Source organism: Oncorhynchus nerka, linkage group LG2 (assembly GCF_034236695.1).
Source record: "Oncorhynchus nerka isolate Pitt River linkage group LG2, Oner_Uvic_2.0, whole genome shotgun sequence".
Taxonomy (NCBI): domain Eukaryota; kingdom Metazoa; phylum Chordata; class Actinopteri; order Salmoniformes; family Salmonidae; genus Oncorhynchus; species Oncorhynchus nerka.
In genome coordinates, this window is record NC_088397.1 from 5,724,228 (window position 1) to 5,742,801 (window position 18,574).

The window sequence follows — 18,574 nt, forward strand, 5'->3', positions numbered from 1 at the left end:
TGATTCAGCTACGAAAATATACAATACACAACATTGCCGCTTTGTTTATCCTGGCCAGAGGGACATGACCCTACTAGAGCAACTAAGTTCGTGTTAATGTTAGCTAGCATGCAAGTATCCAAGCAGAGTTTCTCATGTTAGCCTAGAGAAATAATAGTTTGCGACATTAATGGAAACGGATCATTAATATAGCAACCGTATCAAATTACAAACGTTTTTAAAAATGTTTGATGCTTACAATTTTCCGCGTGTCGTTGTGTTACGGTCTTGAGGAACAAATGGCGGGTGAATGACTTGCTTCTTTCTCCCAGCTTTGAGGCATGACGGTTATACATTGTAATACATTCCGTTGTGATATTGTAAACGAACATCGGTTTCTTTTGGAGCGCGATTCATCAACAAGTCTGTATTTTGGGGAGATAATTTGAGGCCAGGAAGATGGTGAAGGAGCCATTAGGAAAGGTAGTCAGTCAGAGTGACCAGTAGTGGTTTTGTATTGATTTCATGCATCTCAGAAAAGCAGAAGGAGAAAGTATTGTGTTTTTCGGAGCAGGGCAGCGATTAAAGGGTGTTATATCTGGGGTTTTGTTATATATTGAGGTTCATCGTCTTGAGCAGAAGATTCCCGGAGTGGTTGGAGCACTAAACCGTGTAGTAGATGGATAGAAGGAAGAAAGTCAATCAGTTTTACCGTTGCTTTTATATTCACACATTCGGACATTAAGTAGACATTAAGCAGACAATCAGCAGACATTTGCAAAAAGCCCTTAATAATTGTACAAATCTGTAACTAATTCATTGATTGTCACAGAAATATAAAAATAGATATGGTTTATTCTTTAAATGTCTAGGATACTTTTACACCCTTCGTTTTGAATAAAAAAATCCAGTTTTGATTTAATAAAAATATATCAATCTTAAATGCAATGTAAAGCTGTTTAAATCAATAACTAATTCAACCTTTGTCACAGAATCATCAAACTAGATATGATTTATTCTATAAATGTCTAGCATATTTTTACAACCTTTGTTTTTAATATAAATTCCAGTTATGATTTGATAGAAATATTTCAAATCTATAAGATGCCATTCTTGTAATGTTTTATACGTTTTTTGCAAATGTGTGCCTTTTTTACTATACGATGTATATTGTCTGAATACTCAACTATGATGCACGCCTCAGTTAAGTGTGCTTCTATCAGGGTTCTGGTCAAATGCATGTCATTTGAAGTCAATTTAGCAATTCAACAAAAATTCATTTCAATTTGAAATGGTTCCGAATTGCAAAAACATGTAACAGAATTTGGGTATTCCAGAACTGTTGTTTACATGTAAATCAACATAACCCTGTTTTATGTTTTTAATACTGCAGATAGAACGCTCTGTGTGACAGAGATGGTTTCATTTAGCTTGTCTGGGGATGACAATGAAGGACTTCAACAAAGCCAAAATAGAACATTATTGGAAGGGGCCTATTTTTCTGTTAAATTAGAGACGTATAAATAAATGACTGTTGTTCCTTGTAACTACTTTAAAATGTGGAACTGTTGCACTAAAAATGCAAACATTGATTTGGCATACGATTTAAGATTGTAAACATTACAACTTTATGTAAACATTGTCTAACTTCATATAGAACAAATTGCACTTGAAATTAACATTTATTTTAAGGTAATTTAAATAAATGCATATTCTCACTTTTTTCAAGAAACAATCACTGAATGAGTTGATTTCTTCATCTTTAAATGCAATATTTGAGATTTTCTGTATTTCTATCAAATCAAAATGGCAATTTCTACTCAAATCAAAGGTTGTAAAAGTCTACTAGACATTTACAGAATGAATCATACATAGTTTGATGTTTCTGTGAATTAGTTATTTAAATGTTTTTATATTTGATCGATTTTATGCTAGACTTTTATATCTATTTTCGTTTCTGTGACAATCAATCAAAATAGTATTAATTACATGGCTTTGAATCGGTCTGGCTTCTCATGCGATTTTTTAAATGACCTCAATGACGGCCTACTAAGGAACAGTGGGTTACCTGCATTGTGCAGGGGCAGAACGACAGATTTTAGCCTTGTCAGCTCGGGGATTCGATCCAGCAACTTTTCAGCTACTAGCCCAACGCTCTAACCACTAGTGATGCTAGGATACATATGATATGCAGTGTGAGCTATAGTGAATAAGCCACTGCAGTCATGAAATTGATAAAAGAATGGCCATGTATCAACTGTGTGACGACAGAATCGTTTTGGTATTTATTAGGATCCCCATTAGCCGCTGCAAAAGTATCAAAATTGTACACTTCTCTCATTGACTTCTCAAACGCCGGCTTGGTCTGCTTCGCAAGCCTTCTCTGAAGTCTCGCGTTTTTACGTCTCTTGGTTTAGAAACTGGTAGTGGGGGAACAGGAAGTTCCGCGCAGGCGCGCATCATTCTTCAGAATAAAGGATACGTCAGAATTGTGCAGTTGATACGATAACTTATGTGTCCGTTTCTAATATATTACTACTGGTATGTAATAGCACGTTCTAATATCTAAAGAACATGTAATAACATGCTAGGTAACAAATACGTCAAAGTATTATCTCGTTTGGTGAAGGTTTTATGTGCTATTTTGGTGTCAAACAGCGTGAGTGAACGTGATAACTTGTTTACAAGTCACATAGAGACTTTGGGTTAAACTTAGTCTCTGAGTGGATGTAACGTTATCTCATTTAGTCAAGGTAATTTCATAAAGGATACATTTATTTGAGATTTCTGGGTTCGTTTTACGTGTCGTTTTTGGTTTTGTGTAACATTTCACGAGGTGGTAAAATGGCGGTTCCCCCTCGGTCTGCATTAACGCACATCAGTGCAGGCAGTGAGGGTGCAGCAAGAGAGACAATTTTACGGTTGCGCTACTGTTTTGGAGCTAAATGTAATGATGATCAGTTTTCTACATGTGAACTAGTATTCAGAGACATTCAGTTGTATCTGTCTATCTATACATGTTACTATGGTGTGAACGGAAATACTTTTGGTTTTTGACTGGAATAATACAGTGAAGACAAGGTTATTCAGGAAAATGGTACATAGTGCTGCCTACAACATATCTTGTACAAAATGTTTGAGTCATTTATGCATTTATGTGTATAGGGGATATCTACTATAGATTAAGTGCGTTTAAGTTGTGTAGTCTAATTTAAAGTGTATACTTTGTCTAACGTGAATTAATTAATGTTTTGTTGTCAATGCTTAGCTACCAGATCTATTGAAATGAGATCAGTGCTTGACTTGGACAGGAGCTCACCGAAGCTGAGTACCGTCACCTCAAATTTCTACTGTTTGAACTCATGTTCCTCTTATAGAATATTAGCTCAACAGTATTGTGGCACTCCTGCAGCTAAATATAAACAATATTTTTAGATAATAAATTAAGTGCAAGAACTGTCTGTTTCTCTTCATTACTACTGGCTGACTCATTAAGTCTGAGGCCGGTAACATCAACAGTGAGGACAAACCCAACCTGTCTCTCTCCTTCCACACATTTTGTGGTTGCACAACTGTGTTGTGTTTTTGAAGTAATAAAGTGTATACAAGGTTATTAAGGAAAATAAAACTAACCAACCTTGTACTAAATAGTTTTTGAGTCATTTATGCATTTATCTACTACAGGTTAAGTTTTAGCTCAAATGTATTATGAAGCTCCTGCACATAAATTTAAACAGTACCAGCACACAAAATGAGTACCGGCAACTATTTCAGCACTGAATTACACAACTAAGTCCAGCACTGAATTAGATAATTGAACAAGACAAAATATAATATATTTAATAGAGAGTAAAGTAAGTGCCAGAACTGCCAAGACAATAACTTTTGTGTCCGTTTCTCTTCTACTACTTGCTGACTCAGGTATGAGGCCGGTAACATCAACAGTGAGGACAAACCCAGCCTGCCTCTCTCCTTCCACACTGAGTCCAAACCCACAGTCACTGGGTCCTGATTCTGACAGTGGAGCCCAGTTTGCACTGCAGGATCCAGAGATGGCATCAGTGAAGCTGGAAGACTGCAGTCAATCACTGGAGCTGAATGTCAACATTAAAGATGAAGAAGAGGAGGAGAAGATTGGGAAATCTCTTTCTCATGGTAAGAGCAGGTTCTATCTAACTAAGTTTGTGTTATTCATTCCAACTTCCCACTGTGTGTGAAAAGTTGCAGTAGAACTGTTTCATGATGAACTGTTTCAATGAGAAGGTAGATGTTATTTCATGCTACTGAGACTTTGACACAAGCACCAGAGAGGAGACTAAAGAGGTGAAGTAGACAAACTGCCAGTGTTTTAAAGTTCTATGAAACAAAACCTGAGTTACTTTTAGAATAGTTGTATTCCCCTTTTGCATTGCACAGCCTATTTATATGAATACTTACAGGTAGCCTAGTGGTTAGAGCGTTGGGCCAGTAATCAAAAGTTTGCTGACAAAGTAAAAATCTGTCTTTTTCCCCTGAGCAAGGCACCCACAGTTCCCCGGGCGCCAAAGACGTGGATGTCCATTATGGCAGCCCCCGCCCCTCTCTCACATATATTAATTAGTTCCAAGTAGAACAATTACAGAAATATCAAATCAAAATCAAATAAAATGTATTTATATAGCCCTTCGTACATCAGCTGATATCTCAAAGTGCTGTACAGAAACCCAGCCTAAAACCCCAAACAGCAAGCAATGCAGGTGTAGAAGCACGGTGGCTAGGAAAAACTCCCTAGAAAGGCCAAAACCTATGAAGAAACCTAGAGAGGAACCAGGCTATACAAAATACAATTGTATTTTCTCTTTTCACCCCCCAACCCAAAGAGGGATGAAAACATAGCAACCAAACATAAAGAAATCCAATAATATAAATAAATAAAGTATATCTGTATATCATATCTTATTCCATTTACAGAAGTAGTCCCCAAACCCAAATCTCTTAAGCACTTGAAATAAGACCACTCAACTCTCTTCATCAAGTGAGAGTATGGCAGTATTAGTACTCTCCTCACATTGTGAAAACCTTGATGATTTTCACAACGCCATTTTGGTCTTTGGATGGAGTTCTCCCGTATCTAATACACAATCTCCTTGCTAAGGCCTTAGCACTAATTTTTGAGTCTGAATTCAGAAGAGAAATCGGTCTGAACTTTCACATTTTGTTGGTGATTATCCAGCTTCAGAATAAGAGTAAAGCACTTCTTAGAGAGGAGGGGAAGCAACCTTGCTGAAAGGATTCAGCATACAGTGCATTGGGAAAGTATTCAGATCCCGTGACTTTTTCCACATTTTGTTACATTTTAGCCTTATTCTAAAATATATTAAATTGTTTGTTTCCCTCACCAATCTACACACAATACTCCCCCATGACAAAATAAAAAACAGTTTTTTAGACATTTTACAACATGTGTATATAATGTGTTTATACACTACAAAAAAAAAATAAAGGGAACACTTAAACGACACAATGTAACTCCAAGTCAATCACACTTCTGTGAAATCAAACTGTCCACTTAGGAAGCAACACTGATTGACAATAAATTTCACATGCTGTTGTGCAAATGGAATAGACAACAGGTGGAAATTATAAGCAATTAGCAAGACACCCCCAATAAAGGAGTGGTTCTGCAGGGGGTGACCACAGACCACTTCTCAGTTCCTATGCTTCCTGGCTGATGTTTTGGTCACTTTTGAATGCTGGTGGTGCTTTCACTCTAGTGGTAGCATGAGACGGAGTCTACAACCCACACAAGTGGCTCAGGTAGTGCAGCTCATCCAGGATGGCACATCAATGCGAGCTGTGGCAAGAAGGTTTGCTGTGTCTGTCAGCGTAGTGTCCAGAGCATGGAGGCGCTACCAGGAGACAGGCCAGTACATCAGGAGACGTGGAGGAGGCCGTAGGAGGGCAACAACCCAGCAGCAGGACCGCTACCTCCGCCTTTGTGCAAGGAGGAGCAGGAGGAGCACTGCCAGAGCCCTGCAAAATGCCTTCCAGCAGGCCACAAATGTGCATGTCTGCTCAAATGGTCAGAAACAGACTCCATGAGGGTGGTATGAGGGGCCGACGTCCACGGGCGGGGGTTGTGCTTACAGTCCAACACCGTGCAGGATGTTTGGCATTTGCCAGAGAACACCAAGATTGGCAAATTCACCACTGGTACCCTGTGCTCTTCACAGATGAAAGCAGGTTCACACTGAGCACGTGACAGACGTGACAGAGTCTGGAGACGCCGTGGAGAACGTTCGGCTGCCTGCAACATCCTCCAGCATGACCGGTTTGGCTGTGGGTGAGTCATGGTGTGGGGTGGCATTTCTTTGTGGGGCCGCACAGCCCTCCATGTGCTCGCCAGAGGTAGCCCGACTACCATTAGGTACCGAGATGAGATCCTCAGACCCCTTGTGAGACCATATGCTGGTGCGGTTGGCCCTGGGTTCCTCCTAATGCAAGACAATGCTAGACCTCATGTAGCTGGAGTGTGTCAGCAGTTCCTGCAAGAGGAAGGCATTGATGCTATGGACTGGCCCGCCCATTCCCCAGACCTGAATCCATTTGAGCACATCTGGGACATCATGTCTCGCTCCATCCACCAACGCCACGTTGCACCACAGACTGTCCAGGAGTTGGCGGATGCTTTAGTCCAGGTCTGGGAGGCGGCATTGAAAGAAGTGATAACAAGTTTAAAGTGTTGAGGTGGAGCAGTTGAAATAGAAGATTCCAGGTGTCTGTGACACCTGCCATTTGGTGAGACGTAGATCCGGTGTAGAGCGTTGGGAAACAGAAGACATCTGTCATGTAGAGTTTTGATGGAGAGTCTCTGCCAGAAAGGTCAAGGTAGGAAGTGTCAGTTATCCTGTGGGCGCTTTTGTTCCGTAAATACTACAGTGTTTTAGGTGTCAGGTTTATGGGCCTGTTGCAGCAGTGTGTAGGAGTGAGATGCCTAGATGTGAGAAGTGTGTAGGAGGTCATGAGATGAAGGAATGTGTGGTATCGTGGAGAAAGTTGTGTGTTAGTTGTGGGGGTGCCAATGGGGCTGGAGATCTGAGGTGTCAGGTGAGAGAAAGGCAGATTGAGGTTGCCGGGGTTCCAGTAGTACAGAATGCCAAAAGACAATGCAGAGACAATTTCACGGTCTTACTACAGGGTTGAAGCTGAATGTAATGATCATCAGTTTTCTACATGTGTACTAATATTCAGTTGTTTCTTTATGTATCTATAAATGTTACTATGGTGTGGACAGGAAATACAATTGATTGAAATAATAAAGTGAAGACAAGGTTATTTAGGAAAATAGCACATAGTGCTGCCTAAAACAATGTGAATTTGGGAAATCTACTATAGTTGAAGTGCACTTACATTGTGTAGCTTAATTTATGTTGTGTAGACTAATTTTAAAGTGTGTACTTTGTCTAATATCAATTCGTTAATGTTTTGTTGTCAATGCTTAGCTACCAGATCTTTTGAAATGACATCAGTTCTTGACTTGGACAGGAACTCACCGGAGCTGAGTACCGTCACCTCAAATTTCTACTGTTTGAGCTCATGTTCCTCTTATAGAATATTAGCTCAACAGTATTGTGGAGCTCCTTACAAAGCCATTTTGGGTTTACTACCTTTTTATTTGGGCATTTTTATGGTTCAGAAATGTGGTGGGTACTCTCTTCGTTCACTGGACTTTATCCTGCTAACTGTTCCAAATGTCCGAACTGAATTTGGTAAAAGGACTTTTATGTACTCTGCGCCATCGTCTTGGAACGCCTTACAAAATACTTTTAAACTGGAAGAACTTGTCCCGATTGGTGTTTTTAAATCACTGATGAAGGATTTTGAGGCTGATTCCCTGACCTGTCAATGTTTTTAATTTGCTGTTTTTGATTTTGTTATACTATTGTGAATTCAATGGTTTTTACTAGATTACTTGTAGTTTTTCATGTCTGTCTGTAATTTTTGTAATGACCTGGTGCTGCCTATCTTGGCCAGGATGCTCTTGAAAAAGAGATTTTTAAATCTCAATGAGCCCTTCCTGGTTAAATAAAGGTTAAATAAAATAAATACAAATATAAACAGTACCGGGACCTATTTCAGTCCAAGTCAAGCACTGTTTTAGATCATTGAACAAGAAGAAATATAATATATTTTTTGAGGATAAAGAAAGTGCCATGAATGTCAAGACTAACTTTTTGTTGTCTGTTTCTCATTGTTACTATAGGACGGCTAGAATTAAGTCTGGGGCCGGTAACAGGAGGACTGGTCACCCCTTTGGGCCTGGTTCCTCTACATTTCTTCTAGGTTCCTTCTTTCTAGGGAATTTTTCCTAGCCACTGTGCTTCTACACCTGCATAGCTTGTTCTTTAGGGATTTTAGGCTGGGTTTCTGTAAAGCACTTTGTGACAACTGCTGATGTAAAAAGGGCTTCATAAAATAAATTTGATTGACATGGACAGTACCAGTCAAAAGTTTGGACACACCTACTCAATCCAGGGTTTTTCTTAATTTTTACTATTTTCTACATTGTAGAATAATAGTGAAAACAAACTTTTAAATAACACATGTGGAATTATGTAGTAACCAAAAAAGTGTTAAACAAATAAAAATATATTTGAGATTCTTCAAAGTAGCCACCTTTTGTCTTGATAACAACTTTGCACACTCTTGGCATTCTCTCAACCATCTTCATGAAGAAGTCACCTGGAATAGATTTCAATTAACAGGCGTGCCTTATTAAAAGTTCATTTGTGGAAGTGCCTTATTAATGCGTTTGAGCCAATCAGTTGTGTTGTGACACTGTAGGGGTGGTATAGAAATGACAGTCCATCTTCTTTAAGACATGAAGGCCAGTCAATGTGGAATATTTCTAGAACTTTGAAAGTGTCTTCAAGTGCAGTCTCAAAAACCATCAAGCACTATGATGAAACTGGGCTCTCATGAGGACCGCCACAGGAAAGGAAGACCCAGAGATACCTCTTCGACAGAGGGTAAGTTCATTAGATTTACCAGCCTCAGAATTTGCATCCCATATAAATGCTTCACAGAGTTCAAGTAACAGACACATCTCAACACCAACTGTTCAGAGGAGACTGCGTGAATCAGGCCTTCATGGTTGAATTGATGCAGAGAAACCAATACTAATGGACACCAATAAGAAGAGACTTGCTTGGGCCAAGAAACATGAGCAATGGACATGAGACCAGTGGAAATCTGTAATTTGGTGTGATGAGTCCAAATATGAGATTTTTGGTTCCAACCGCTGTGTCTTTGTGAGACGCAGAGTAGTAGGTGAACGGATCATCTCTGCGTTTGTGGTTCCTACTGTGAAGCATGGAGGAGGCGGTGTGGGGGTGCTTTGCTGGTGATGACAGTGTCTGTGATTGATTTAGAATGGCACACCTAACCAGCATGGCTACCACAGCATTCTGAGGCGATATGCCATCCCATCTGGTATGGGCTTAGTGGGACTATCATTTGTTTTTTTCTACAGGACAATGATCCAAAACACCCCTCCAGGATGTGTAAGGGCTATTTGACCAAGAATGCGAGTGATGGAGCGCTGCATCGGATGACCTGGCCTCCACAATCCCCAGACCTCAACCCAATTGAGATGGCTTGAGATGAGTTGGACCGCAGAGTGAAGGAAAAGCAGCTAACATGTGCTCAGCATATGTGGGAAGTCCTTCAAACTGTTGGTAAAGCATTCCAGGTGAAGCTGGTGGAGAGAATGCCAAGAGTGCAAATCTGCCATCAAGGCAAAGGGTGGCTACTTTGAAGAATCTAAAATATAACAGTTTTTGGGGTTACTACATGATTCCATAGTTTTGATGTCTTCACTGTTATTCTACAATGTAGAAAATAGTCCAAATAAAGAAAAACCCTGGAATGGGTAGGTGTGTCCAAACTTTGGACTGGTACTGTATATGACACCAACTGATTATTCTTCTGATGATGTTCACACAGGAAACCATGGAGAGACATTCTCTACATTCAGAGAGCAACAGCAGGAAGATCACAGAGCTAAGAGGTCTCACCACTGCCCACATTGTGGGGAGATTTTCTCATTTCTATCAAAGCTGAAAATACACCTAAAAATACACTTAGGAGAGAATCTGTATTCCTGTACTGACTGTGGCAAGGATTTCACAACATTAAAGGTTCTGATAGTTCATCAGAGAGTGCATGAACGGATACATACAGGATTGAAGCCTTACTTCTGCTCTGACTGTGGAAAGAGTTTCTCACGACTGGACACCTTAAAAAGACATGAACATATACATACAGGAGAGAAGCCTTACTCCTGCTCCGACTGTGGGGCAAGTTTCTCTCGACTGGGCCACCTAAAAACACATGAAGGTATACATACAGGAGAGAAGCCTTACTCCTGCTCTGACTGTGGAAAGAGTTTCTCTCGACTGGGCCACCTAAAAACACATGAACGTATACATACAGGAGAGAAGCCTTACCCCTGCTCTGACTGTGGGAAGAGTTTCTCTCTACTGAGCAACTTAAAAGCACATGAACGTATGCATACAGGAGTGAAGCCCTACTCCTGCTCTGACTGTGGAAAGAGTTTCTCTCGACTGGGCCACCTAAAAACACATGAACGTATACATACAGGAGAGAAGCCTTACTTCTGCTCTGACTGTTTAAAATGCTTCACAACATCAAATGACCTGAAAGTTCATCAGAGAACACACACAGGAGAGAAACCTTACTCCTGCTCTGATTGTGTAAAATGCTTCACAACATACTCTGGTCTTGAAAGTCATCAGAGAACACACACAGGAGAAAAGCCTTATGCCTGCTCTAATTGTGTAAAATGCTTCACATCATCAACTAACCTAAAAATTCATCAGAGAACACACACAGGAGAGAAGCCTTACTCCTGCTCTGACTGTGGAAAGAATTTCTCCCGACTGTTCAACTTAAAAAGACATGAACTTATACATACAGAAGAGAAGCCTTACTAATGCTCTGACAGTTGAAAGAGTTTCTCCCAACAGGGCAACTTAAAAATACACAAACATATACATAAAGCAGGAGTAAGGCTTATCTCCTTTAACTGTGGGAAGTGCTACACAACGTCAACTGAGCAAAAAGTTCACCCAATAGGACACACAGGAGAGAAGCCTTGCTTCTCCTCTGACTGTGGGAAGAGTTTCTCCCAACAGGGCAACTTAAACATACACCAATGTATACATAAAGGAGAGAAGCCTTACTCCTGCTCTGACTGTGGGAAGAGTGTCTCCCAACAGATCCACTTAAAATGTCACCAGCGAATACACACAGGAGAGAAGCCTTACTCCCGCTCTGACAGTGGGAAGAGTTTCTCCCGATTGGCCACCTTAAAAACACATCAATGTATCCATAAAGGTGAGAAGCATCATCAGTTGTCTCAGACCAGCCAAGATTAGTCACTACATCACCTCATTCTCATCTCATAAAGGAAGTGGTAACAGTGAATTTGATAACATTAACACTCTATTGTAATCATATTTTCTTTCTCACTGTGTTAACTGTGCAGAGGAAAGGGAGCATTATAGAATGTCATTGTAAACATAGAAATGCATCAACTTGTACTTTAGCATTTTAGCTAATAAGCAACTTTGCAACAACATTGCATGACCAAAAGTATGTGGACTCCTGCTCGTTGAACATCTCATTCCAAAATCATGGACTTGGTGCCCCTTTTGCTGAAATAACAGCCTCCACTCTTCTGGGAAGGCTTTCCACTAGCTGTTGGAACATTGCTGTGGGGAATTTCTTTCATTCAGTCACAAGTAATGTTGGGCGATTAGGCCTGGCTCGAAGTCGGCATTCCAATTCATCCCAAAGTTGTTAAATGGGGTTCAGGTCAGGGCTCTGTGTAGGCCAGTCAAGTTCTTCCACACCGATCTCGATAAACCATTTCTGTATGGACCTCGCTTTGTATAGGAGCCTTGTCATGCTAAAACAGGAAAGGGTCTTTATCAAACTGTTGCCACAAAGTTGGCAGCACAAAATCATCTTGAATGTCATTGTATGCTGTAGCGTTATGATTTCCCTTCACTGGAACTAAGGGGCCTAGCCCGAATCATGAAAAACAGCCTCAGACCATTATTCCTCCTCCACCAAACTTTACAGTTGGCACTATGCATTGGGACAGGTAGCATTCTTCTGGCATCCGCCAAACCCAGATTTGTCCATCAGACTTCCAGATGATAAGGCGGGATTCATAACTCCAGAGAACGTGTTTCCACTGCTTCAGAGTCCAATGGCGGTGAGCTTTACACCACTCCAGCTGACGCTTGGCATTGCACATCTGGATGATTTTAGTCTTGTGTGCAGCTGCTCGGCCATAGAAACCCATTTTTTTGTGAAGCTCCTGACTAACAGCTCTTGTGTTGACGTTGCTTCCAGAGGCAGTTTGGAACTCGTTAGTGAGTGTTGCAACCGAGGACAGACAAATCTTACGCGCTTCAGCACTTGGCGGTCCCGTTCTGTAAGCTTGTGTGACCTACCACTTCGCTCCTAGACGTTTCCACGTCACAATAGCAACACTTATAGTTGACCGGGGCAGGGCTAGCAGGGCAGATATTTGACGAACTGACTTGTTGGAAAGGTGGCATCCCATGACGATGGGATGCCACCTGTCAATAACGGGTGTGGCTGAAATAGCCGACTCTACTAATTTAAAGGGGTGTCTTTATACTTTTCTGTTTATATAGTGTACCAAGCATGTTAGGTTAGCATGCAACTACTTAGCATTTTCATTAACGTTAGCAACAACAAATTGGAATAAGTAAAATATACGTATTGCATATTCATAACATATTGTACGAATTGTAATTCGTAGCATACTATACGCCATACAAATCTTATTATATTGTACTACTCATTTTACATTTGTAGGCCACTGTAATGTAACAAAGCATACTGTATCATACTAAAGTGTGTGGTATGGATTTTTGTTACATATAGTACGTTTTGCTCTGACACCAAGTTGTCCCTCTGCAGTTCTCTGTGGGAATGAGCTGGTAGACAAGTGTATCAGATAGAGATGGTGTGATGATTCGTTTTCACCATTAGTTTGGGTGGATTATTTTTAACTACATAACAACTTTTTTTAATGATATGCAGGCTCTGAAATGACTACAAGTGTTTATTAAATTGCCTTAGAAAACTAGATTGATTACTTTAGTCATTGGTTAATGTATTTGGATAACTGCAATGAACTTATTGATCTGCCTATGAAAAATAAACATTCTACGTGAATTTGTGCTGGTCATACTTGGTTTTTTGGGTTATCTATACAGAAAATACTATGATTTGTTTACTTCATGGTATTCAAAATAATGTACATGTCTATATACTCAAAACATGTCACTACATCTCTAGACATCACCATGGGGATAAGCCAATTTGCAGTATAAATTACTTAAATATGTTTCTTATTAAATAACAGTTAAATAAAACAAAGTATTATTTCTTATTTTAAAGTGTTTTATGTGGTGCCAAAGTCCAGGGACAGCATTAACACCACAATCCAATAATGACCCAGTTACTATTGTGGAATGGAACCAGAGGAAGCTTGTGTTACCTTTCTCACACCACTACAGTATTCATTCTTCATTGTTAGAGCTCAATATATGCCCAGGATTATATTCAGGCTCAGACTGTTGAAATGCCCTGTTGATTATGTAAACAGTCTTGTAGAACTCTGGTATTGATGGTGCATTTTAGGGCGTCATTGTTATGAATGCTCAGAGTAACAGAGCTATGAACTCTCTTGTCGAATGGAACCAGAGAGGAAGCTGCATTACCCTTTCCATCCCCATTGTTCAGAGTGGAAGAGCTGTGAGCTTGTCTGTGATGGAACACGTCCACCACAACCTTTCCTACTGTGTTAGTCAGCACCACAACATTTTAGGAAGCCATTGTTCAAAATGTGTTCATACGTAATATTACAATGGGAGGGGGTGTGCCTTGCACAGAGGAGAACCAGGAAGTTGACCTCAGACTTATATTTAGAACTGGGATCCTATCCAGAGTTGACAGATTAACAGTGAGGACAAACCCAGCCTGCCTCTCTCCTTCCGTACTCCAAACCCAGTCAATTGGTCCTGATTGTGACAGTGGAGCCTAGTTTCCACTGCAGAATCCAGAGATGGCATCAGTGAAACTGGAAGACTGCAGTCAAACACTGGAGCTGAACGTCAACATTAAAGATGAGGAGAAGAAGATTGGGAAATCTGTTGTTCATGGTAAGAGCAGGTTCTATCTATAAATGATCTTGATAATTTAGACCTCCATACATTATGACCCAGTCTATTGTTAGGTTGAATTCTGTCATTCTGACATCCAATTCTCTTCATAGCTTTTGAACGAGGAAAATGTGGAATTGGAATTTGGGATACTTTGTGAATTGACTGGAATTGACGCTAACAGTTGCTAATCCTTTTGATAGTGAGCCCGGGGGATGACATTGCTAACAATTTTCAAAGGGAAGTTGGTTTTGAAGTTTCTGTCCTATGTCTGAGAGTTTAAGAAAGATCAGCAAAACATATGTTTACCTGTATTTAACCCCTTTTTTCAATATATATGTCTCAACATAAAACATTTAAAAAACTTGTACCTGCTACCTTCAGACACTTGTGGGCATCCTAGAGCAAAATGTACTTGTTCGTGAGTCTCACCTTGTAGGCTACAGACAGAAGTTAGTGTCTCCTGGTCTGACAAACAACACCGCAGCTCTGCCACCTTCCACCACAGATGCGGCAGGCTGACATCAGCGGATGTGTTGAATTGAGCCACAGCCAATTCAAAAATACATCTCTAGCTGAAACAGAAGGCTTTTGATGGGGATTTTTCATTATTAAGCTAATTTGATTTCGACGGGGATGCGGACATTGACTCTTGAGTTTTTTAAAGCACACCAGCATATACATAAAGAAGAGATGCTGGTAACACTTCCTTTCATGAGGTCCTTATTATAGGCTCTAATTAATAATTGCCAGCAATATACCCCCCTGCTAGCTAGCCTCTGAAGCTAAGCAGGGTTGGTCCTGGTCGGTCTCTGGATGGGAAAACAGATGCTGCTGGAAGTGGTGTTGGAGGGCCAGCAGGAGGCAGTCTGGTCTAAAATAAAAATCATAATGCCCCAGGACAGTGATTGGAGACATTTCCCCGTGTGCCATCTTTCGGGTGGGACCTTAAACGGGTACCCTGACTCTCTGCGGTCACTATATATCCCAAGCCACTTTTCATAAGAGTAGGGGTGTTTACCCCAGGGTCCTGGCTAAATTCCCAATCTGGCCCTCATACCATCATGGCCACCTTAATCATCCCTAGCTTCCAATTGGCTCATTCATCCCCCCTCCTCTCCACTGTAACTATTCCCCAGGTTCTTGCTGTAAATGAGAATGTGTTCTCAGTCAATTTACCTGGTAAATAAATATAGATATAATTACTGAAACCATCTGGGTTTACTTGGTTGAGCTTACAAAAACAGATCTAAAACGAGTCTCATCCCAGATGAGGAATACGACACTTTCAAAGCACATGTAATGTTTGCCTAAATACAATGTAATTTCGAGTTCTTACACAGGATTTAGCTAGTTAAAATTAAGTACATCTTTAGGAGTAATTATTGTGTACCTATACAGTACATTACCGACCCTGACAACCTGGCCCTCAATTTAAAGCTTGTGAAAATGACATCCAAGTGGGAGAACAAATACACTAGTACAACACAGAGTATATTTAATATCTGCACAAGTACAATGTAATTACTAGGTGTTACACAGGATTTGGCCAGTAATAATGAAGTCTATCTGGTGGGGTGCTACTTGTAATTACAGGGAACCAATAGCCAGTGGTGGGAAAAGTACCCAGTTGTTATACTTCAGTAAAAGTAAAGATACCTTAATTGTAAAAGTGAAAGTCGTCTAGTAAAATACTTGAGTCAAAGTATAAGGGTTTTAAATATACTTAAGTATCAAAAGTAAAAAATATTATTCACATTCCTTATATTAAACGAACCATATGGCACAATTGTAAACAAAATAAATTACAATTCAAAAAATTCAAAACATGATTTAATAGCCAGGGGCACACCAACACTAAGACAATTGACAAACAAAGCATTTATGTTTAGTAAGTCCACCGACCTGGATGACCAGGGTTGTTCCCTTGGTAAAGGTGAATTGGACCATTTTCCTGTCCTGCTAAGCATTCGGAATGAAATGAGTACTTTTGGGTGTCATGGAAAATGTATTGAGTAAAAATATTATTATTTTCTTTAGAACAGGAGTCGAAAAGGTCAGTGTGCAAAATTTTGACATGATACTATAGATTGACGCGAAAAAAAGTGTTACAGGTGAGACAGAAACGTAAAGACAGGAGAGAGAAAGGTACGTTTAACATGCAATTTGTGTAGTTTTCTTTTGGGGATACATGAATTCTGCTGAACGATTTAGCATAGGACGTTAGCTAGCATTTTGGCCTGCTAGCTAACTGCAGTGCCATAACTGTAGCTAGCAAACGTTTGCGTTATTGTTAGGCCTGCTAACTAGTTACCATATCGCATTGTGCAGAATATACTTTCCATGTAGCATGTTGAGTTTTCTTTTTATTAGCTAGGTAGCTTTCTAACCTTGACTAGCTACTGTAGTTGACTAGCTACTGCTAAGTTTCCTAACCTGAAGCTGACAAATAGCTATGATATGGTCGCTACTGGCTAGCTAGCTGGGCTCACCTTTGTGTGAAGCTAGCCACAATAACGATTATCCACATTAGTGGAATTTACGGCTCGCCTTCACAATAAAAGTCACCCATTGGAAACAACAGGGTGTGGTCAATCTTGGGTAAGTTATACAAATCTTTCGTGTTAGCATGCACTTTTATAGCTAGCTGGACAACACAATAACTAGTTAGCAAGGCATAGCTAGCTATATGCTTAAACCATGGAAAGCATGATGATGATAACTACTATAGGGTAATGTAGTGTCTAAATTGTCATACATTATTCTCTACCACAAATTTCCACAAGGTCTCAGACTCCAGGATGGGAAAGGCTTACCAGAAAGAAACATATGACAACAGAGACAGAGTTATTGATTTCCATTGTTATTTGTAACATTAAAAAGGAGGACAAGAAGACAATCCCGTTTTTCTAAATTAGCTACAGTGCTTTGGAAAGTATTTAGACCCCTTTAACTTTTTCCACATTTTGTTACTTTATAGCCTTATTCCAAAATGTATTAAATAAAACGTTTTCCTCAGCAATCTACACACAATATCCCATAATACCAATGAAAACACGTTTTTAGTAATGTTTACAACAACAAAAAACACATTTAAACAGAAATACTTATTTACATAAGTATTCAGACCCTTTGCTATCAGACTTGAAATTGAGCTCTGGTGCATCCTGTTTCCATTGATTATCCTTGAGATGTTTCTACAACTTGATTGGAGTCCAGCTGTGGTAAATTCAATTGATTGGACATGATTTGGAAAGGCACACACCTGTCTATTTCAGGTCCCAAAGTTGACAGTAGATGTCAGAGAGATTCTTGATGAAAACCTGCTCCAGAGCGCTCAGGACATCAGACTGGGGTGAAGGTTCACCTGCCAACGGGACAACGACCCTAAACACACAGCCAAGACAACGCAGGAGTGGCTTCTGGACAATTCTCGTAATGTCCTTGAGTGGCCCAGCTAGAGCCCGGCCACTGCTTGGAGCCTGGTTCCTGTCTAGGTTTACTCCTAGGTTCCTTCCTTCTAGGGAGTTTTTACTACCACTGTGCTTCTGCATTGCTCTTTGGGGTTTTGGTCTCCGTACCTGCACCCTCAGCGGAGTCAACGAACACCGGAAGCATCCGTTTGTCAGGGAAAAGGCAGAGAGGAAGTCAAAGCCTGAAAACCGCAAGCTTGTGGTGTTTATTTTACGCCTGATATGTTATGTTAGGGTATCTGTAAAGCACTTAATGACAACTGCAGATGTAAAAAGGGCTTTATAAAATACATTTGATTGACGTGTATCACACCAACTGACTGGTTCTTCTGATGTTGTTCACACATGAGACCATGTTGACACATTCTCTACATCCAGAGAGCAACAGCAGGAAGATCCCAGAGCTAAGAAGTCTCACCACTGCCCACATTGAGGAGATTTTCCCAATTCTATCAAAGCTAAAAATACACCCAAACATAGACACAGGAGAGAATCTGTATCCCTGCTCTGACTGTGGGAAGACCCGGCAAAATATCAAGGGATCTGACAGTTCAACACTGGAGAGAAGCCCTACTCCTGTTCTGACTGTGAGAATATTTTCTCTCAGCAGAGCAACATAAGAACACTTCAAAGCATACACACAGGAGAGAAGCTTTACTCCTGCTCTGACCGTTGGAAGACTTTCTCTCAACATGGCCACTTAAAAAGACACCAACATGTACATAAATGTGAGAAACCTCATCTGTTCTCTGACTAGTGAAGATTAAAATCATTCCATCACTTAATTCTCAGTAAATTGTAACACACTATTGTAATCATATTGTTTCTCACTGAGAGAGAACTGTGCAGAGGAAA

General features: G+C 40.2%; 1 protein-coding gene across 8 annotated transcripts in view; it reads left to right on the forward strand.

The window, feature by feature from the left end:
• LOC135573307 (gastrula zinc finger protein XlCGF57.1-like) overlaps positions 1–18,574 on the forward strand; it is a 103,440-nt gene that overhangs the window by 24,797 nt on the left and 60,069 nt on the right. For 3 of the 8 annotated variants that reach the window (XM_065022173.1, XM_065022187.1, XM_065022228.1), the window contains 2 exons: positions 3,901–4,134; positions 9,964–13,257. The exons of 3 other annotated variants lie outside the window; for them this stretch is intronic. In XM_065022173.1, the coding sequence (XP_064878245.1) occupies positions 3,901–4,134; positions 9,964–10,973 (1,244 nt within the window). In that variant the 3' untranslated portion in view covers positions 10,974–13,257. Of the gene's footprint in view, positions 1–1,890; positions 2,733–3,900; positions 4,135–9,963; positions 13,258–18,574 lie in introns of those variants that run through there. 2 more of the 8 variants (XM_065022242.1, XM_065022236.1) reach the window with 2 other exon arrangements.